The following is a 25,101-nucleotide window of genomic DNA, read 5'->3' as shown; positions in this document are numbered from 1 at the left end:
TTGTGCGATTTTTTCTTTTTATTTCGACATTTTTGTTTTAACAGATTATATTAAGATTTAAATTGGGGGGGGGGGGGAAGAATTAATCGGTATTTTTGTGAGATAAATAAACTATAAGAAAAGTAGGGCACTATACATAAGTATTGTTTGTGCTAGATATGTTAAGTTTTTTCTATGTTTGATGAGGGGCTGTTCTTAAGAGAGCACTTCAAATTATTTTAAGGTATAGATCTCCGAAATGGATCTTAGTACTATGACCTAATTTTTATTAATCAGGCCTTACATGTAATCACTGTTTAGAGTTTTTATGTATTTCATTTATTGACATTTTCGCAACATGTATTTATCGCAATATGTTTTTTATTTTCATTTTTTAGGCTGAAAATACAAATTTCGAAACCTGAAATAAATCTTTTTGAGAAATTCAATATAGACAATTTAGGAGTATGAGTTTCAGAAAACGTTTGGCAGTAAAAACATTTATCTAAGTTAAGTAGTTTATTTTTTATGATTTTTTAAAAAGTATACATTTTTTTAAGTACCTCAATAATTTGAAAAATAAAAACTTTTTTTTAAAAAGTTTAGATTTTAACAAGGGCCTGTTAAAAAAAATGTCATAAAACATTTTAAAATGGTTTATATGACTGATCAACTTAAGTTAATAAAAATAACGAGATTAAAAAAAAAAAGTTATATGATTTTAATAAATATGTTTACAATCAAAATTTGCCTAATAATTACTCATTGGCTGTAATGAATTTTTCAAAAAAAAATTTATATCAGATTTAAAGTTTTTTATTTTAGTAATAAATATGAAAACAAAAAATGTTACACTTACTTAAAAGCAAAAGTCAATAAATTATATATTACATAAAAAAAAATTAAAATATATTGATTAGAATTTAGAACAAAAGTTATTTCATTTATCAGTGTCTGGTCTTCCTGTTACAAGCCCTGTATAGCTAATATAAATAGTTAATTTTACTAACTAATTTCAGACAAAACAAGAATGTAGTGTTATATTATTTGTATGTTTTTGTATTAGATACTTACGCTTTAGATATATATTACCTACACCATAATCGATTTTATAAATAATATTGTACAGGATCGTGAACATAATATTATAATACCTAAATAGTTATAGCATCGAGTAAAAACTATTCGATGGTTAAAGGACGACAGTTCCAATGTCGGTAATTATTGTATGTAAAAAAAATACCGTATGAAAAATTATTGTACACTCGGCTCGCCTAGAACCTGCACGGTCATCAGCCGCCACCGACCGCCCGCCCACCAATGTACCACGACTGACAAACAGCCGGTTATTCTTATCATAACTCGCGCCTTATCAGTTCCGAAATATTGAAAACAAACTAATAATTGTTGATCGAGAGTGTATGTTTTGTTAATTATATTTAAAACATAATCTCTATACTAATGCGTTGAAGACCTTCTTTTTTTAGTTTTTTATTCTGAACTCACTGATTGCAAGTACAAGTCGTATACGCCCTGATATCAAATAGGTATGTACATTTATTAGACAATAGACGTAATATTGACATCTTAAGTTTGTTGTGATTGTTTTGGTTATTGAAAAAATTATTACTCGTTTAATATGGTTTGACAGTGCAATGTTTTTCTTCTAACGTATTCGTATTCAGGTATCATAACCTCTTACGATAAAATTGTTTAAATTAAATTCCAGTTTATCGATGTTTATATTTATACAACATCACCAGTTAGTTACCAATTATAATATTATTAATGTTATTGTTATTTCCAAAATATAATGTGTACCGTACTTGTTCATTTGTTACCATTCGTTTAGTGGACTAAAATATTAATTTATTTTTAATTATTAGTTGTGGCTTTGAAATTGTGTATAATATATTGATATTTGTGTATGTGAGATTATACTCATGATACGTATAAAATATGTAGTTGCGTATACACATTCCGTGGCGGGTACATTTCGTTTTGAATAACACACCAGTCGACATTAGGTCAGTGTTACCACACTATTCCTCTTATTACGAGTAACATTAATTAAAAAGCGAGTAAGTGGATGTCCCTCTGCTGTACATTAGGTGTATAGAAGATCGCTGTAGCCTGTAATGGATAATATTCAATTCGAATTCAATGATATAAAATCATCGTGTACAAAAAACGATTTTGAGCGGAGACGGTATGCCAGTCTAGGATATTTTATATTTTTATTACTTCTTATTAATACGGTAACCGGTAAGTTGAATTAATATTATTCCTAAATTATCAGTGATGCTGGTAAAATATTATCTCAGACTTATGATGTGAAATTGGGATGTTTTGGAACTGAATTACAACAATATGACTAAAATTATTGTACTTTGTGTTCATAAAAAATGTAATTTCGTCTAAATTTGAACTTAAAATAACTATAAAAAAAGCTGTGTTTTTGTTTATTTTTAGAATTTTTAGTTAGAGAATTAACTATTTACCTAGAACCTTGTTTTAAATTTTCAACCCTTACCTATAAAAGTTAAACATTTAATACATGTTTAACTACAAAATCATTTTTTAGTTTGATAAATGTGGTCAACATTTGAACTTTAAATGCTTATAAAACAAAAACGTGCCTATGTATTTTTAATACTTTTCAGCTGATATTGTAACAATACATCAGAAGTTTTGTATTAAATTTTCACGCTTTTTGACCCAACAAATAAAATTTTAATGACATTTATAGAAAAAAGAAAATTGAAAATGTCCGTAAATAGCTCAAAACAAGTCTAATTATTTTGAGAATTTTATCAAGCATATGAATTGATAAAATAAACATACGCTCAACTTTTTTTTTAATTTACACTAACAACAATTTATGAGGATGTTCCTCTTCAGAGGAACTTTGTATTATATTTTCAAATTTTTTTACCAGGCTAGCATTTTTTTTTAGATATTAATCGAAAATAAACTAATAATAGTCTAAAATTTCATATGTCTATAAATAGTTCAACATGAGTCGAAATATTTTGGAATATAGAAAATGATATCACAAAATGTCATGAATCTATGGTATTTTTTTTTAGAATTAAACAAAAAACCAAAATCAATTTTTCCAAAAACCTAATTTGTTGTTTGTTTTTCCTGTCGCTTTTGAAAACTATTGGGAATTTTTATATTTGACCCTCCCGAATACATCTGGATTCACTTTCCTAGCAGAAAAGTTCCTGTTGAAGAAAATCGAAGCTTTTTTACTGCCCCAAACCGTGATGACGGGCACAAAAATAATATAAAATTAAATTGTATAAACTTAGTAAGGTCATTCAATTATAATATATTTTTCTTATGACTCGTTATAAGCGATAATATTCATGTTTATATTAATGATGAAGTATTAATATTATTTTGTTATTGTTACAATGCACCTAAACATATTACACTCTTATTGATAACTTCATACTTTCATATTAAATAAATAATTATATCTCTAATATAACTAATAGGTAATAAGTTAAAAACATTAATACGTACCCTTTGATCGGAGTGTTTATAATAACGTCTTAAATTTTAATAATGTTTGTTTAATGTGCGGATACAGTAGGTTTAGAATAATATTGTTTGTGTTTATTTTTGTTGTATTTTTTAATGTTTTATATTAACGAAGTGTAAATATTTTGGAAATGTTCTGTGTATACTATAGGCACTTTGTACATCAAAAAGAAAATGATTAGCCTCTTAATTATAATACTGACACATAGTACCTGTGTGCCTTTTTGGATTAACAGGCAATATATATATAAATGATAAAGTATTATTGATAAACACTTTTTATATTAATATTAATTGCTTTTTTTTAGTATTCAAAACATTTTTGTATTAAGTATAGTATTATTTATTGTATTGCTACTTTCTATATAATTTGGGTTCGTAAATTATACATAGGTATATAGTTTATTCTTCTACAAAAATATGAAATTGAAATACTTAAGTATTTGGAATTCATATTTATTAATACCTAGTAAAGTACTTCAGTAAGTCAGTGTCGCAGTAGTTATTATATTACCTATAGTCAGTGTATGTTTAGTTTATATATTTTGTTGGGCATGTCTGAATGCTCACTTTCTTAACTAATCTATTTTTTTTATTGGGACTTGAAACTTAAATATTAGATTTATGAACTGTATAGGTGGTTATCATAGTATTTCCATGAATATTCACATTAATTCTAAATCAGCATTTAAAAAAAAATTGTATTCCAATTGAAACAAAAATGTAAAAAATATTGAGAAAACTATTAATGACACTTTAATAGCTGTCAATTAGATATGGCCGTCATACATTTTTATTTTTTTCAATATCATTTGTCGAAAATACTAATGCAATAGAATTTTATTTATATGCAATTTGAAATAAGTAAAAATAGAAATAGATTTAAATATAGCAATTCATACTCAGAAAATCAAAGTTAGGTAAATAAATTTGTTCAATACTAATGGAATTTTATTCCACAATAACTTTAAAGGTATATTTGCTATTAAATACAGTACTTGTTATGCAAGTCTAAACACTTCTGTTTCTAGATTTATCTTTAAAAAATATTGATTTGTATGTATATATTTTGTAATTTTTTATTATTTGAAATATTTCTTGGTACAAAACGAACATTTTAACGTAAAAAAATAGAATACAAGTATAATATTTTATAGTTTTGACTATATTTTTTTATATGAAAAACAAAACCTGTGTTTACGTATATGAATAAAACCCTAGGAATTTTTCAAAATTAATTTCAAACTTAAGATGAGATCAGCCCATTATTTTTTTCTGTCTTTCACCCACACGCAACATGGCTTGCGTTCAGTAGAACCAATCGTATATTTTTCAACTTTAGTAATAACTAGAGTGATTCGATCTATTATAAAACTTCAAATTATAAACATTATCTATGTTATATGGGCCTTTATACGATATTACAATTTTTATGGAAGTTAAGGGTATGAAAAATTTTACAAATAATATAAGAACACAATTAATGTTTTTAACTTAAAATTTTACGATAGGTCACTTAACTCTAATACTAAAGTTAATATCACAAGGTTGGTTTTGCTGAACTTAAATTTGCCATGTTGCTAATGGATCCGAGAGAGGAAACAAATATTTGCTCTGACATTCTATTTTTGATTTTATTTAGATACTTTTATATAAAACAACAAATATAGATTAATCCTTAATCTTCATGCAATTGTAGTATAATTGTAGATGAGATGTTTATTGATGGGTTTTCTTCTACACAATTTAACTCGATTATCAAAATTGTTATAGACTATCGTCACTGCACTTGTTTTTTTTTAATCTTTTTCATCCGCATTACGAGTATGAATTAGTCTCAAATGCAAATGCATAACTTCCGTTTAATGTTTTACTTATCATTATTTTCAGTGCTTTTCACGTGCTAATGTTTCGCACGAGCAGTTTTATATAATATTTTATAAAGTATTATATCCGTTAAATAAAATATCTCTCAATGACCATTTGCTACAGCACAGTCAATGATCATGTGGAGGAAGTTATTTTTCTACTACCACTCAAAATAATGTTTTATTTCTTTTATTTTTAAATATGCTTTCGTTTGCTGAGACTTAGACGGAGTGCTTCCGTTGCAAGTCACCGCGTACTTACCAACCAAAAAAAGCTAAACAGACTAAGTGTATTGACCTGAACAAACACCTGGTAACAATGATTTAATCTCATCGGGCCTAAGTAAACATACAACATTCAAATTAATAAGTATCTATCTATACACGAAGGAGAGGGCTGAGTGGCATTGAAGAAAAAGGGCTTAAGTCATTTCTCCCTCAACAATCGGTTGGTTAGTTTTTTTGTGCTCATAGTGTAAACATCTCTTTTGGGGTTCTCACTAATGATTTATTATTACAATATTACTGCTGTGTGTACTTTTTATTTTTATTATTTTTATTGTATTTGCATTTTTTCTATGAGTGCCATTTGTTAGAGACATTAATTTATTGATCTATAAAATACATAAAACCTATTTAGGTACCTAATAACAAATAGTTTTTATAAATTGGTTTGCATTTATAATAATTTAACTAAAATGTATGAAGTAAAACAAAAATTATAATATTTGTTCATTTAAAAATATTATTAAATTACATTTTATCTATATTTTGATTTATGCATTGCTTCTTGGTGATTACTAGTTTTATAATCAAGGAAATAATGCACGAAATGTATATAAATTATAATCACAAACACTCGTGTACTCAGCCATAATAAAATGCGGATATTGTGACAAAATATAAGATATGCTAAAAGCCTAAACTCTCAAGAAATACCTATAGTTAAAAAAATAAACTTAATATCTTATTCGGTTTTATATAACTATCTGTGATAACACGGTCCATTAACAATCTCGATAAAGTAGGTAAAAACATTGCTTTGATTACTTCAATACTTAAAAACGTATTAAAACGAATCTTTGACCAACGTTTCTAAAATATCTACCTTACATTGAGCATATTATATATTATTATTTATTATCATAAAAAAATAATGGTCTTAATTTCAATTATATATTGTAGGTACATACTTTTTTATTGATATAGTGTTGTCTGTAACCCCGTAGCGTGCATATATTATTTTTAAATTTTAAATATATTTAATATGTTTGTCATGTATTTATTAACACGAATGAAAAAAACAAATATATATATATATATATATATTATGTTGAAGCAACGATCCCATGGTTGTTTAGTATTCTTCTTGATAGTCCATTGTTTTTTTTTTTGTTTCCATCATATCGGGTGGTCATAGCACCAAGATATATTGTCCAGACGTCCACTACGTGACAGGTAAATGCTTCTAGATTATTATTTTTTACGTTTTTTAATTGACATATTTATTACATCACCTATTGAAACATCGCAAAAGAAATAATGAGATATATTTTTGAATTACAATATTATACATTAAGTTTTCTTACAGACAGTTGATAATCAGTGCATATTAACTTAATATCAAATGAAGTAGAAAAATATTTCATTTCATTTTGCCACAGATTTCATAAATGTATTATGTTTTCTAAATTGATAAGTTTAATAGGCAACGCACATTTCAACAATTCAACGTTTAATTTAAAAAAAAACTTTATATTTTTATATTTATATGGTAGCATGATGTATTGATGTGTTATTAAAGTAACACACATACAATTTTTAATTTAGTGTTATTGAACTAGCGATTGCACTATAAAATAAATTACGCTAGGCTTATATATGATATTAGTTGTATCAATATTTCCCTTTAATTGTGAATTAGTTTTAATTGATATTTGATAACGTTGACTTTCATAAGTTATTTATCAATGTAAGTAGGTATAATATAATATGATAGGAAATACAATTGTAAGCAATATACTCTATGATTGTATAACAACATTATGACCAAAAAAAATTTGCTTGAAATATTTAATTTTTAAATTATAGATATTAGGTATGCTTATGTTGAATTAATTTTTGATTAAATTTTGAATTAATTTTAACGAAATAAACAAATAAATTATAGTTTCATTAAAATTTAAGAGCATAATATGTAAGCATTTGTGAAATAATGTGTCCATAATATGAATACCTACTGTATATTATCATAAATCATGATAATTATTATTATCCATTTATATTTTTTTTTTGCAGTATAATATGTTCTGTAATGCTAGTAATGTACATGGTCTTACAAATAGTAAAAATATAAAGTCCTTAGAATAAGCAATTTATTTATATTTTCTGTAGGTCTTATAATATTTATTTGTCCTAGCATATAGTTTATCTCGGAGAAAACAAAAACACTTACATGTTCTGTTTAGAATTTTCAAATTATACCTATCTTAGAGGTTATAAGTTGATTTTCAATTTTTTTATCAGAACAATTATTTCAATTTGAATATCTTCCTTTTTTTAACCTATTTATATTTTACAATAACTTATTATTTTTTTAAAAATACTTATGTACTTGATATTGTACTCGGTGAAAAGCAGAAGCTTAAATAATTTGATACATTGAAATTTAAAATATTCAAATAAATTCAAAATATTTTTATTTTTCTTAAAAGAAAATAATACAATGATTTTAATACAACCGAGAGGAAGAAAAATAAACTTTATAGACTAGTATTTTGAAGTCAACTATGGTTCGATTTTTTTTTTAAATTGATGTATATTCTTGAATAATTATTAAAAAATTAGAATTAAATGTCGTAAAGTCATATATTTATAAGTCATATAAAATGTGTTCTTTTGTATTCATTTTTACTTTTACTTCATCGCGTAGGTACATGGATTATAAAAATAATAAGCATGAAGAAAATGACATTTTCTTACTTATCTTTTAGGTTTTGTTTAGATAACGTTAACACTCAATTATTTTCATACTTTGAGTCTAACAATTTACGATTTAATACTTATAATTTTTTTTTTTTTTTGAATTACCTATAACTAAATATATTTTATATTTTATGTTTAAGATGTATGCAATTGATTCCTACGAGTGTGCTGTGAATTTAAACTTTTAAACGATACATTTCTTAGAGTACTTAGCTGGGATTATGAATACGTACCGCAGACGTGGATTAGCCAAGGTAATAGCTGAAAAGGCGTTACTCAGCGAGTCCTTGAAGAACTTAAACAAAGCTACCGTAAGTGTTTATTTAATTCGCATAATATATACTGGTCGGTAATTTATAAGTGTTAGTATATATATTATATATGTAAACGCATAAGTGTAAGATATTCCGTTGTTTATAGTCGGTCACAAACTCTTTTGACTTCTAAGTATAAAATATATGCCTAGTATAATATGTAATAATATTTTTATTATAAAGACCATAGAAGTAGACAAAATACCTGGTATGATGATGATTATTATAATATTATGTTCCTTTCAAATCTTTGACACGTTATACGCGTATTATAGTATACTTTCAGACAGTGATAATTTTTTTCGATATATCGTTTTAGCTGTAACATAGTTCTCTTAAACACAAACAAATATAACCAGGCATAGCGAAATATTTCGTGAATTGCTTTATGTCATAAATAAAACGAAACTCATTGTTTTGTAAGCCAATGGAAATAGCGTTTGTAAAATTATGGATGAATATTTTTCCTATTAGCATACAAAATCGATTTGGGCTATAAAAACAACCTGGTTAGAATAAATCTTTTCCGAAGTTCTAACATTAATGTCTAAACGGCTGGAAAAATGAATCATTAAAACTATATGGACTTTTGTATTGATGAAACGGCTAAAAAACTGTTACTGAGTCAAACCCATTAATTTCATTTTATTGCAACTTTTTTTCGATACTATTATTGTGCTTATAATAACTATGTGGCGTTTGGCAATTTATTTAAATTAATTCGACATTAAATGTAGTCAATGTTCGATTATATATTGCAGACTGCTGTACAACTGAGAACTTCATAGCACCTATCTAATATATGATATACATTGGATATAAATATATTAAAAATTATCAATGTAATTGTATCTCTTGATATTGTTACATTATAAAATTTGTAAAATTATTCATCAAGGTTATGTACATTATACAATATTTCATACATTTGTATATTTTTATATTTTGCTACAATTTTACCTAAGGTTTTGCATATTACTGTTTATGAACTTATTGTTAGATACCATATTTTGTGATGCTGTATTACAAACAATTAGTCAACGGCTTCAAATGTGTGTATTTAATTTTATATTTTTGATAGTCGAATCATTGTTAATCAAACGTATTATTAAGTTAATAATTATTAATTGGGTGATGTATAAATGTAGACGATTAAAATCGAAATAGATATACAACTTTAAAATTAATTTTCAAAAGTCTTTACTCACGAAGGTTTTAAACAGTATTTTTCTATCTGTTTTTAAATGCACCAAGTTCTATTGTAATATACGTGATAAGTCATTATTACTTTTAACTTAAGCTACGAGTATATCATTTATGGTATTTATTTATTCTTATTAAATTGTTTTTAGTTAAATAACTTTGTTCTATTCCAACTCATTCTCAATATGTAAACTAATATACTTGACAATTTGATTGAATACCTACCTATTGTATTATTTTTATTTTTGTACGTTTTTAAATAATCGCTATATTTTACATTTAAATTCGTATGACATTTTGTTTGAGGAGATCGAGTATGTATATTGTATATATAAGTATATAAGTGAAATCATACTACAATAAAAAAAAAATTCATCCAGTAACTGTGTAAATACCCTCTAACCAAAAGACAAATGCTATTTGCCGATTTTAGGGAAACTCTCTGGGGTGAGTTTGGTTCAATTACACGTGTATCATCTAATCTTGTGTACGTTTAACCTATTAAGTTACATTCGCTACTTGACCATTTGATTTTATCATCGGATTTTTTTCTGCCAAAAAGAGGGTCGTCGTTTTAGTTTCAATCCCTTTTCCTAGCAGAGGGGTTTGTAAGGGAATATTGAGTTGGGTGAGTGAAACCTGCCAACACTAATACGTATAAAGTGTGTTTTACCATAATATATAGGTACTAGGTATATAATAACATATATGTTCTGAGTCTTTGTTTATTAGAATTAACATTTTAATACCTATAGGTACCTATAATAAACAAACAGAATTAATCAAATTATGTTGGTAACGTTTCCATTAAGTTAGTTTTTGATTTTTACATTAGTTTGATTTGATTTTTTACTATATTTGCATATAAATCAAATTGTTTTTTTGTTAGTTATCCAGAGTTTACGGGTTGTGCTTTTAAAATCAATAATGTTTATTAATGTGCCTACTTCATAATCAAAATATATATGTAATTTTCCATGTTTCATTATTTTATCGTTTTAATCATCTTTAAAATTATTTCGATTGATTAGTAAATTAAAAATAGAAGCAACTCGTAAGTAAATATATTATTAAATAATACACTTTAGTATTGAAACATCCCAAGTATATTTGTGGTTCAACTTTTAAATTTATTTTAAGTTAAACATGCATATTGTCTATTGTCGAATTACTTTTTTTTTTTAGTTCATTTTTAATATAATTAATACAAATCAACTCAATAATAAATAGTGACAGTAATAATTGTTTGTCATAAGTTAGATTCGAATCAAGTCAGTATAAACGTGGGTTAAATCTAGGTTTGTTAAAATAATTAGAAAATATGTACATTTATAGAGAACTTACAACATATAGTGACTACTAAGTAAAAAGACTTACTAAATTAAAATTCAGTTAACGACTTTTTATTGCAAATTTGTCAGAAATTTTGCACAGATAGATCGCATTAATACTAAAACACCATAAGTGTATTTAAATTTTTTTGGTTGCGTTTTTTACCTAACCTAACCTTGCGTCATTCGAAATGCATTTTAATTATTAAATTGATTCTTATATCATAATATACTATCTAAAATCTAGACAGTCTTATTAATATGGCTTAAAATGTTTTATTAATAAGTAATAAGTAATCATACGCATCCGCAGTTTTTCACATAACATTTACATTTATCAAAACCGTATATTAATGTTATAAACAATTGTTATGGGCAGTAGATTATGTCATATAATTTGAATAAACACCTCATTATTGAATAAATAATTCTTAAATCGTCTAGACGTCCAAATTACATTTTACCATTAGAATATTTATTACATCATTTTAGTTTTTGTTAGAAGATGCTATATTGACTAGCTATTCATATTTTGAATAGAAAATATTGTTTCTGTTTTTATCATCCATCTTAAACAAAATAATATTAAAAAGTGTAAATCTACACAACAATTTACAACACAATTAGAATATTATTAAATATTTTTTTTATCTTGTTGTGATTATAATACTAGTTGTTGTAGTACGGTGATTTTATAGATGTTTGTAATAGGTACATTATTTATTTAGTTAAAAATATTTTTTCAGTATATCACTTGAATGTGTATTAAAAAAAAATTATTTCAGTATAGGTACTTAATATATAATTTTATTTAATAAATATATATATGAATATTATAGTAGTGCATATTTTAATCTATACATACTACATCGACTTTTGACTATTATACACATTTCGGTGTACTTTTGATGATTATTTATTATTTATTCGTCCATTAAGATGACGCCACACGGGTATTTGTTTTCTCCGTCTTACAAATGTACAACATGGCAAATTTTACATTCACAATAATATATTTTACTCTGTAATTTCTTAAATGAGAGAAAATTTAACTCTTATAAAATCTAAAAGCAAGAATAGTGTCTGGGGAAGATTTTATTTATATTATTATTTTTAAGTAAATTATAAAGAATACAATGGTTAGGTCACATATTGAGAAGACGAGAGAAAGAAGTAGTTAGAGTAGCTTTGGAATGGAAACCACATGGTAAAATACCTAGAGGTGATGGATTGATGTGGTAGAGGAAGACTTAAAAATCCTTGGAGTTGAGGATTGGAGAGAGACAGCCCAAAATAGAGATAGGTGGCGAAGTGTAGTAATGGCGGCCAAAATTCTTAGAGAGTAGAAATGCCAGGAAAAGAAGAAGTACATGATGATAATTTTCAAATTATTTTAAAACTGACCATTTTAAAATGAATATTATTTACATAAAAATAATAGTATAAATAAAATCCTCCAAGATGCCCTAGATACTATTCTTGCCTTTATTTCATAATAGATAAATTCACTATGATTTTAAACATGACATGGTAAAATACTAAAATGTATTATTGTGAACTTAAAATTTACCATGTTGTACGTTTGTAAGACGAAGACAACAAATGCCCGTGTGGCGTCATCTTAAGTGTCGTTTTGCTCACTATAAAATAATATAAGAACTATTACTATTTATTAAATAACAAATCATAAACTATCAAAATATTTTATAAATAACGTGTTAACAAAAATTTAATACTTAAATATTTATTACAATTCTATGAACTACATTACAAAAAATATTTAAGTGTCTCATAAAATTTTTGATTAAAATATTATATTTTAAAACTAATTAGGCTTTCTATTAGGGTCTATAATAAATTGCATTTTTTCATAACAAATCAATTCGTTATAGTTTGACTTATAATAAACTGTAAATTACTGTCAGTGCAGTTTCCATTTTTTAAATTTACACAAAAATAGATTTAAAAAAAAATTAGATATGTTTCTCACATATTATAGTGAGTTGGTTATATGTCAACGCAAAGCTTGACGTTTATTATGGATCCCCTGTGTAGTATATGTATATGGGGAAATGAATACATACAAACATATATATATATATATATACTGCGTTCATAGAAAGCGGCGGCCCACTTGTCCAAAATTGATTCCAACGTGTTCTTTAGCGTGTGCGTGTGTATATAGGTATAAGTATATACGACCTGTGTATAGCGCAGTATAGTGGTGCACTGTAAACTGCCTCCGCCGCTATATACCGTCTCTTCCGAGCCACGGCTGTGGACAGGATAAGTTCGAGTGGTAGAGGAAGAGGGGTTAAGAATAATTCAACCGTGGTTCGGTGACTGAGAAATTGAAACGAGATCCCTCCTCGAAGAGACGACGACGGGCGGTGCGCGCGAGTGCGAGCGACCGGGAATTTGCGATTGTGCATGTGCGAAATGAGATTTGATATGTGTAGTGGAGAGGTAATATTCGCGCGCATTCTCCTCGTATATACGTATACATTATATATATATAAGTATATACAGGCGGCGGCGGTAGCGTTCATCAGGGCCGCCGCCGCCGTTCGGTTTTTTCTACAACCTCCCCTCCGCCCTTAACCACCCCCTTACCATCCCCCGACATATACACATACATACACCCGCCGACCGTCTACCGCACGCTATATTCTTCGCTTTGCCGTCGCCCTCGCTCTTGATACGACCCGTATGTGTGCATGACGTCTGAGCCCCGTTAGAAAATTGCCGAGGAAAAACTCATTTTCGCATTTTCTTCCTTTACACACAATCCGCTTGTACACATACGTACACACACACACACACACACACATACGCTAGCGCGCGCGCTCGCTCACACTCTCCGCCCACTCGAGCGTGTGTCTGTATATGTGTGTACGTTCTACTTCTTTTTTATCCGTAATTCCTTTTCGCCGTTAGAGATCCAATCAGCTCTCTGGTTCCTCCGCCCCTTCCGGGCTTTTTTTAACTTTGAATTCCCCACCGCTGCCTTCTCCTCTACCGGCGTGTTAGCGTGTGCATGTGTGTTTGTACAATATATATATATACATATGTGTGTGTGTATGTATTCGGGCAACGAGATTTTGGATTTTTCCGCTTCGGGGATCCCGCAATTTCCAAGTCGCTGATAGCGAAGAGGAAAGAAACAGGGACGGTACTGTGTGGTGGTGGTGGAATGGCGAAAAGGAATATACGCCAAGCAGGCGGCAGGAGAGGTTCCTTATATGTGCATATATACATATACATTCAGATGAGAGCGTGTGTGTCCCCTCTACCACCGCACCCCGTCATCGGTTTAAGTCGACTGTTGCATACATTATAAACGTTCCGCTACCCTCCTGCCCATCATACCACCACTATCACCGCCGCCGTCATTTTGTTTGTTTTTACCGCCTTCGGAGTCCTTTTTATCCTTTTCTCTCTCTCTCTCTCTTCTTGCTCCTATTCGCCCACGACGTCTATCCCGCAGGATCGATGTGTGCCTTTTAATATCCATCCGCTCGACATATACGCATATTGTTCTCGGAGACCTAACCCGCCGTGCTTCGGGCACCCCCTCCCGGACACGCCTGTAACAACAAGGGGAATGTATGCGCATACCGTTTTTCGTACTACCAAAACCGTTTCTTTTATTTCTGTTTCTTGTCTTCAAATAGTTAAAAAGCATCGTGAGCCGTGACCCATGTACCTACATAGGAATATGTATGAAAATCATTTCTTTTAGTCTTTACAAATTCAGGTTTGTGTGAATTTTATATAATAAAAGATGAATAATTATTAATATTTTTAAAGCGACTATAAAATGTTTGTAAAAACAGAATAGAAACCTTAAGCATATATTACTTTGTGCAACTAAATATCACTTTTTGGCACTATTTAACTGTTATTATGTATACACATGTATATCGGTAGGTATATGTTTATATGTTTTATAGTCTATACAAAATAAAATATTCTTTTATAAATTGAATAATATTGTCATGATAATCAAATAATTATGCAAAATTTTCATTTAACTTTGATTGCGTAAATACTAAATAGTAAATACTTATATCGTTTTCCAAAACAATATTTTACCCATAAAAGATACCTATAATTTATTTTATGTAGACAAGTAAGTGGTCATAAATCGAGACCCTTGAAAAATAATATCAGAAGGCAAAAAAAAAATCTTCATAATGTAAAATCGATTGATTTTTCTTTAAATTTATACACTGTGTTAAAAAAAAAACTAAATTAGTATTTAAAATGTTCGATAATTTTAATTTGGTATAATTAGATACCTATGTATTATATTCTAATTTATAAAAGTCATTTTTTCATTTTAGAACTATAGAACATTTCATACACAATGATATCGCGATGATATTATATTGAACACTAACATTTATTTTATAACCAGTTAGCTATGTAATCGTGCAAAATAGATAAAACTAGTAATTTCCATCGTCTTGAAGATCACGATTGTGAATCTTACGGGGATGGTAATACTAATTTGAGTTTCAATTGTTCTCAATGGGTTATACGAAGAGAGCGATAGTAATTATTTTAATTATTATTCTGTGCAATCGAAACGTCGTGTACATGCTAAATTATTATAAATGAAGGGGGCCATTGAGGAGAGCAGATGTTTTTACTATTTAGTACCATAGTAATATAGTATAATGACTAATAATATATAGTAATTATTGTTGATTGGTCATACGTTTGCGTAAATAAAAAAGGGGCATGGCCTTTTTCAATGTAAAAATAATTTCCGGTCTTATAATAAGTATTACCCGTTTAGGCAAATAATGAAGGTTTCATTCCCGTTTCCTATAAAATATTGGGACCTTATTTGGACAATCGCCAAGTATAATTTGAGAACACTGCAGTAATGCCAATAATGGTATTTTGGCTTATTCGGTTTTGGTTTCTTTTTTAAGGATTTTTTTTTAGATTACTTATTAAAAACAATTAGAAATACAAAGATATCAAAGGAAGATCAATGTGCTTGGCAATATCTTTAATGTCAAGAAGTTCTCCAATTTAAAGTGTCATGTATTGTAGTAATAAATACAATTTATTACCTATCCCACTGCAGCCAAATGGATCTTTGGAATTATAATTTGTAATAAGTATTAAACATAGTTTTTAATTATTACTATAATTTCTTCTCTTCCCCGCTTTTATTTGACATCACGAATAGTACATTGTATATTTGTATATTATTAATATATACATTATAATTATAATTATCATAAAAAAGTAAAAATGAAATTTACTGTTATTATTATTTTAGACAGGATATTTTCTTATTATAATAAAATACCAATATGTGTAAGGAAAGTAAAATAATTCGAGGTAAAATCATTTCAATACTGAAAACTTCGAGAAAAACGCTTTTCTTTTCCATATCAAATCATATTATGATTATAAATATATGATAAAACTGATCGACGTTTTCCTCGAAAAAAAAATGATTATAATAATAAAAATCAAGAACTAAAAATTTTTTTACGGTGGAAAATTACTTTTGATGATATATTCACAATAAAATGTGATTACTCACCGAACCAATGATGACGTCTCATATATTTTCTTTTCTACTTCGTATTTATGCTGTTGTCAATTAACCGGTCTTTAGGTGCTGCAACGGCAGCCACATATCTTCGTAGTTTTTGCTCACTGCCGTGCTGCGGTCTTGTGAGATTGGTTGGATGGATGCCGACGAAAAGATGATTAACTATATAATACGCACGCAATGTGTGATGTATAATATGCGATGTGTGTACGCATAAAGGTACTCCCAATGTGTTCTGGGTAATTAAACAATGTACAGAGAAATACCGAAAAGCGGTTTTTTTTATGTTGTTCATTGAATAATACTCTCGGTGTTTGTGTTATTGAAAACGCATGATAATTCCTTTCACTCAAAAAATAACGATCTACAATACGACCCATTCGTTAACACGCGTTTGTGCGCTCATTCCGATTCGCGGCGGCTCATACAATACACACACACACACATAAATAAATATATTATAATATACAAGTGCCGGTGCGAGTGTATGTGTACCTGTGTGTTATATTTTTGTATTATTTCCATTCTTTTTATTTCTAAATTCGCCCAAGTCATCGTTAATGACATAAAAAACAAGATTGTACTAATGAAGGGCCGCCCTCTATTTCTTGGCTCTCCCTCCCCCAACCCTCAATTGTTTACGACATTGCCTAGTCATTGCCGTGCAACCGAAAAGGTAACACGCACGAAAAAGAAAAAAGAAAAATTAAAAAAAAAAACTACCGCAAAGAGTATTTATATATTTGGATTACAATAAAGTTTTGATTATTTATTAGTGAGGACCTCGTGTCGCCGAGAATGTAGCCGCCATAGCTATTGCATAAGCTCATTTGGGCAGCGTGCTATGTATGAGTGTGTAAACATTACAATAAAGTATGTGTTTGTGTATATGTGTGTGCGTGCGTGTGTGAAGCCAGCGAATATTTGTATGCATTCAAAAATAAGCATGCGAACAATGAAGTAATTTACGAATGATCAAAATTGATTTATAATATATATATATGTATATACATTTACTGTAGATACACATTTTCAACGGTGCCTACATAAATTAGGGAGTACAGTTAACGTGCTCATAATTATTATCACGTCGTCCGAGCAAATTAGACGGTCTGAAAAAATATATATAGGTTAAGGGTGTTACATACAGGTCGCAATCAATAGTTACTGCGCATTCAAATAATATAATATAGTATGGGTTGTCAATACTCTTAAAAATATTTATGCTATAATATAATTGCATAAATAATTAAAATAATAATCATAATACATATTTAATGATTTATCCTATCTCAATAGTTTTTAACTAACAAATCGTTAAACTCATATCCAGAAGGTGGAATATTCATTCTGCGAAACATGTTTATTTTTCTTCTAAATACTCCTACTCTCTTATTGTTTTTAAACTATATTATAACAAATTGTGAAATAAAAAATTTGAATAAAATATAATAAATATACATTCAGGATATTATGTTTAAATATAATTTTTAGGTTAACGTTCCTCATACATTAATACATACCTTACAAATAAAACATGATAATTATAATCACATATTTTTGTTATTTTTATTGTTGTTTTTTCGAATTACTTTTAATGTGGCTTAACTAATAATGGTGTGATTAACAATAATTATTGTTGGTCAACGACAATTGCAAAAATGATTATATAAAAATCAAACACTACTTTCTCATTTTTCAGACTGTCAGTTTATACCTAATGACTTTTCTTCAATTTTTATAATAACTTCTTTCTTAGAAGAAAAAAAACTTAATTTTAGAATGAAGTATAAACTAATACAACTATGTATCAGATAATTACCGTAATTATGTGATTAATTACATAATAATTTAAATATAAACCTTAAATAAGAGTTATTTACTAAAATAGACACTAGCTATACTACTGTTCATTTAAATATTTTTTACTACTGGCTAAAAAATAATAAATACCTAATAGGTAAAGATATTATTTAAAGTTTAAATACAATTTATACCTACACTATAACACAATAATAAATCATGATTATTTATGGTTATGTATGTAATTTCTATATAATAATTTTGTGTAAATACATTTTTGTTTCATGTTCATATTTTAAAATATTTCTGAATTTGATGTTAGATCCCTTAAGTGTGTTATATGCATGCAATTGTATTTATTGTTAGACATGTCTGTATCTATTTTGCCTATCTCGTAGCCGTGGTAAATTATATATATTTTTATTCATTTTCTTAAAGTTTTAGTTGTTAGTTAGTTGGTTAATAACATTTTATTTAAACTTATATTATTTATTTTGATATATTAATCTACTATCATCTTGTATTATAAATTATATATATTTTCTATAAATATATAGTAAAAATAAGGCTGTAAGTTTTTTATAAGTTTACAATATGCTTACAAGAAAACAAGGTAATTATAATAGCGTATAGGAAACGGTAACAACAGTGCATTTTTTGTTCGGTTTAATCATTTTTTTTTATTCAAATGTAAATCCGACAAAACTAATCACCTAATTAATTTCATGATGATATATTATAAAATAATAATTACTTATACATATAGGATCTATATTAAGGTATTTTTTTTCTTCTATTGAAAAATGTTGGCTACACTAATATTGGGATAAAAGTATGAAAAATGAAGACATTATTTATACTTTTACATATATGTATTTTATGCATCTTACAAACTTTTACTTTAGATCTCTAAATTTAAACTAGAATTAAAGTACTTAATTCCGTCGTATGTTTGTTCTTAAGTAGGGCTCACTATCACAGTTTAAGTCTATTTTTAAATTAATTATTCGAATTTTTGATAACTTATAGCTTTCAAATTCACGAATTTATGATGATAATTTTTGAAGCTATTCAATCAAATTGTAGATTAAGTAAGAATAGTGGAAGACATAATTTAAAATGCCAACCCCCTGTCCTTCAGTTATATCTAAACCATAATTCACTGTTTTAAGTCACCATTAAAATTTATTGTGGACGGTTGTTGTTTTGGCATAAAGTTGTATTGTTAAAAAAAAATTTATATGTATGAAAAACCTATTCATTTATTGCCAATAATGTTGTGCAGGTAACAATTATTATTTGTCCTTAACGAGTTCAGGACTGACTGACTGACTGACTAGTGACTGACATTAATGAGAGTGTAGGTATACCTATATAATTTTATATATATATATGTGTGTGTGTGTGTGTGTGTCTTTTATTTCTTTTTCATTTGTCGTCGACTCGGTTTTTTTCTCGGAAAATTAAATGTTTAAGCAACCGCTGGTCATATTTCCCACATGTTACATAATATGATGCCCGCCGGCCGATCAATTATTAAAACTAATAATAATTCGTATTAAAGTTGATATAGGGTTTTTTCCTTTCTCCCCTATAGTTCTGTGCTATTGAATAAATAATAACCTTTTCGTTTCGTCCATGTTTCTAAAGTTTGATTTATAATTAAAATTTCCCGCCTATATACTCCGTCTATATACCAAGCCAACTCTACATAATTACACGTTATGCATTGTTCGTATATGCAACAGATATATTTAATTGTTTTCCGTACGTTTCTAGAACAAACCGCAGTTCTTGAGTATATCATCAACTGAGTAGCTGGGACCTAAGCGTGATAATATTATCTTCTTTAATGTTCTACTCCTTGAACACTGTACGATATTATACATACTATTATTTTATTCTGTGATCAATGAATTTCGATTTCGTAACGATGTTGTATTTTATAGGGGGAAAAATTAAAAAGTTAATTTCTAATATGGCCGCAAGACACGTCCATTTTTAACGTTCGCCACAGATATCGCTAATAAATTATCGTTATTATTATTATTATTATTATTGTATATCGAGGGCATATTAATGGTATTATATTATTATATTGTCCATCCGAATGGTTTATGGACATCGTAAAAATTCTTTGGCCTTATACGTGCCAACACATCATGATTAACCCTTATCCGCTTTAAGTGACATTTAGATCGTGTGTATATGTGTATGTGAGTATTTGGATAAAGGCCAGGCCGTTGGCATTACTACACTGCGAAAGAGGACTCGCGAGTTTTAGGAAATATTTACCTCGTATAGGGTGATTCATCGGGTCAGTTAATCATATACGAACCCCCATGCTCGTAAATATTTGAAAAATGATTTCCTATAACTCAGTGGACAACTTAAAACCTATAGAAATAAGTATATAATATTCGAGTATTCATGTGGCGTTTTGTCGCTAGTCATCATGAGTGTCAAATAATCATTCTTGTCCTGCTGCATTGGTGTTGCGTGTCAATAATGAAAGCATACGGATCTGATGATGATTTGTATTTATATTGTTTTAAATTGGAAAAAAATTTAAATTATTTAATGTTTGTTTTAATAACACGTACAATGTATAAGGTATAACTAACAACGATGTTAGCGCTTTCATAATTTACATCACGTATTGTTTACAGTTAAAATATTTCAATTTGAGTTTGTATGTTTATTGTAATATAGTTTTGAATATTGAGAACGCTGCTTAGATATTGTCATAAATCTTAACCCAACAACTCGTATTGAATTTTAAACAAACTTTTTATGTGTTTACTTATTATTTTAATAATAATAAAATATACGTACGAACTGATTATGTATACAAATCCATGTATGATATAGTATTGTTTTAACATATTATATTATACTATTTTAATATATTTGCTATACATTTCTATATGTATTGACTTTATATATGACATAAGTCATGACGCAAAAATTATAAATTTAAAAAAAAAAAAAATAATAATATTATCTTTACTTTTATTAAATTTAATGAATTTGCACAATATATATATATTTTTAAAATTTTTGTATTATTGTGATAAGCTTTGGCCAACTAAGATTTTTCTTCATTAATATTTTGTTACAAAATGTACGAATAAATAGAAAATAAATCCAGTATTTTTACTAAACATAATTTATTATAATATGACTGTTTCAAATACTCACTACACTATTGAGATTTTATGTTGTTTATGTCAATCGGTTTATAACAGTTAATGCATATTTATAAGTGTCTTGCTGAACAGTGTAAATGTTTGGATTGTTGATTGAACAAATAATATACAGAATATATTATATTTTATTTCCATAGAAGTGTAATTTAGCTGTGACTAAGAACGGTTAAGTATATAATTATTGATTAAATTTGCATAAAAAACAAACAAACACGACGTATCGTTTTACAAAAAAAAAATGGCCTTTTCACTTTTGTCCATATAAGCCAATGTATAGACAATATATTGTCTACATAATTTTTTTTTGTAAACCAAAGTTAGGTGTTAAACAAAAGAATGCAAAAAAAGAGGGAAAGACATAGAAACAAATAATATTCATGGATATATACAAATATACAAAGTGTGAGTACATACACGTTCTTATTCGCCATGTGTTGTTTCGTATATAATTACACACGGCGTGGTCTAATTAGTCGTATTATACGTGACAGTAGATTACAATGGACATAATAATACGATCGGCGGTCGTAAAAAATGGCTTGTCGTCATCCCTATTATATAGTCCAGCTTGTATACATTTTATCGTTTCAGCTATTATTAATATATTATGTAACAACCCCGAGTTCCAACGGAAAATAAGGAAATGGTAAACACCATTATAATATATAATTACTGCACGCGCCGCACAGGTATATAGCAGGCATGATGTATTATATGTGCGTATTAAATTTGAAAAACCCATTTTTTTCCCGTTTTATTATTATTACTTATATAAATTTATAATAATTACACGTTTTTGGAATTTATTTTTTTGCTATTGTGAGGAGGCACAATATAGCATAAAAAAACCTCTTGTTTATTTAAAGGATATATTATTATAATGACCGTCTCAATATCCCCCCAAGCCAAGTCAAACCGTATATAGTCTCGACTATAATGATACACTCATACTACCTATATGTAATATATCATATGTCTATGTTATACGATTATAGTAACACGAGTCGTTTTTTGTTTCACATTTATAGTGGTACTCGGTGGACAAATCCCAATTGGACAACGACGTGTTTTCAAATTTTGTGCAGATGCACTCGGACGCGGACACCGAACGGTTCTTGGACGATTCGATCGAGCAGAGCGACAGGCTATTGGCGCAAGTGTGGAAATCGATGGTGTCATCAGTGCTGAACGTGTTCATGACGAAGACTTCGATCAACGGGTAAGAACAACGTGGCCACCGCGCCGTATTATATAGATATATAATATCACGATAAATAACCGTCACGACGATTGTATTATATTATTACACACACATAATGTAATCCTGCAGTCGGAATGTGCGCTCGTTGGCGAAAATATTATTATTATTATACACACAGCAGTTGAGCAGTGTACTGCAAAATATTATACCGCAACACTACGAGTAGGTATATTATATTGAACACCGCGTACATCCAGCTCACAGTGTTTCTCAACCTTTTTTGCTATATAGACTCCTCCTTGTAGGTTTTTGAAAATCTCACCCCCTATCTATTAATCAAACAAAAATATAGATGACTTTTTTTGGTTGTACTGCCAGGGTTCTTAGAATGATAAGTTGATAAATAAATAAAAAATATTGACACTGCAGGGGTTGCTGCATTCTATTTTTTCAATGAAAATTAAATCGAATCATTACTTTGAATTTTTATATTAAAATAAATAATATGATGAACATTTGTGAAAAGAAGACACGATTTCACACTACGTTGGCTATTGCTATACGAATGTTATGCTCATTCATTATAGAGACTTGTCTAGACTATCGGTACTTATCGTTAAAGCACAATTTTATCATATTATGATAATTTGATAACAGGTAAGGTCTTGATTCGAGATTAAAATTGAACTGTATAATGTGTTAAATTTAATTAAATTTTCGAGTATTGCTTGGTTGATAAATTGTTGATTTTTTGTGTTAAACATCACCCTCTCACCCACCTGAGTAGAACGCCTCTTAGGTTAGGAAACACTGATCTAGCGCAATCATAAACATTATACACTATACTGCAGGGTTCGATTAGGCTCGTTTATGCGAATTCGATTTAAATGCAATACTATATAGATTCGCAATAACGCATTTACGAGTTTTCTATTCCTGTAAAACAAAACGAAGATTCTTCCATAACAGGTATACATATAAATATACACACGCTTCGTGTCGTATTCGTCACTCGTCTACACCCCATTGGCCGGTACGCTAGCGTCGTCCGATTGGTCGGAAATAAAATATTATGTTTTTCATTCGGTTTTTTTAACTGTCCGCGTAATTAAGCTCGACGACGACGACGACTGCCGCCGCCGCCACAGCAACCGGTCTGCCGTCGTCGCGGTCGTCTCATGCATATTGCATGTCGCGTACGCGCCCGTCAAACCGAATGCGCGCGCGCCGCCGACAGCCCCGGCCGGGTCGAGCACCGCAGCAGAAGAAAACCGCGCAAAAACGCATCCGTGGGATTTTTTCTTTTAGGATTTTTTCCCGTACCTCCGCCACCACCATATCACCGCCACCGACCCCGCCACTATTCCGCAACGCACTATGCTGACGGGCAAAAATTTTAATCCGGTTTTGTCATCGGCGTATAATAATATATTATATGTTATTATTGTTATTCGTCAACCGCGACAATTTATTCTCCTCCCTGTATTATTTCATACAGTACTATACAAATGATGGCACGCAGAACTAATCAGCTAATGTTTGAAATTACTACACTTAAAAAATATGGCTAAAGATTATTGGCTAAATTAAAAATTGAATTTTTGTTTAGTTTATAACCATTCAATCATAATTTTACCTGATTCAACTTTATCAAAATCTAAATTTCGACAACGAGACGACCCTCTCCTCCCCCGCGCGTATTACGTCATCACAGTTTATTGTTGGAAACAGACTCGTGATATTGTTGTTCAGCTCGGCGTCAGCTGATATAAAATGAAGTTATTCGAGCATAAACGTCCGTTGATTTTTGTTCGGTAACGCGAGTTTGTTCTTTGCGCCTTTTCTATCGTGTCGAGTTGATATTTCTTGAATGACTGTATTACGCGTAGTACATCGTACATACTAAAAGTAACGATATAATGTATCTGATAAAATCGAAATCACCGTAAGACATTTAAAAAAAACCAGATTTGTACGTCTAATGTACTACTCTACTATTATATTCATATATTACACTTATCCCTATCTATGTATTGTACTCATGTACAATCATTATAATATTATGTCTTCAGATT

The 25,101-nt window shown here is 28.7% G+C and overlaps 1 protein-coding gene across 3 annotated transcripts in view; it reads left to right on the top strand.

Moving 5' to 3' along the window:
- Positions 1 to 1,351: 1,351 nt before the first annotated feature.
- The window catches only part of LOC111029605 (methyltransferase-like protein 9), a 113,080-nt gene continuing 89,330 nt past the window's right edge, over positions 1,352 to 25,101 (top strand). Inside the window, exons 1-4 of one of the 3 annotated variants that reach the window (XM_022308670.1) lie at positions 1,352 to 1,526; positions 6,820 to 6,857; positions 8,525 to 8,695; positions 22,854 to 23,044. In XM_022308670.1, the coding sequence (XP_022164362.1) occupies positions 8,606 to 8,695; positions 22,854 to 23,044 (281 nt within the window). In that variant the 5' untranslated portion in view covers positions 1,352 to 1,526; positions 6,820 to 6,857; positions 8,525 to 8,605. Of the gene's footprint in view, positions 1,527 to 2,219; positions 2,245 to 6,819; positions 6,858 to 8,524; positions 8,696 to 22,853; positions 23,045 to 25,101 lie in introns of those variants that run through there. The other 2 variants (XM_022308669.1, XM_022308671.1) reach the window with 2 other exon arrangements.

This window comes from Myzus persicae, unplaced genomic scaffold (genome assembly GCF_001856785.1).
Source record: "Myzus persicae strain clone G006 unplaced genomic scaffold, MPER_G0061.0, whole genome shotgun sequence".
Taxonomy (NCBI): domain Eukaryota; kingdom Metazoa; phylum Arthropoda; class Insecta; order Hemiptera; family Aphididae; genus Myzus; species Myzus persicae.
The sequence above is the reverse complement of the archived record's forward strand: the minus strand, read 5'-3'. Positions and strand labels throughout refer to the sequence as shown.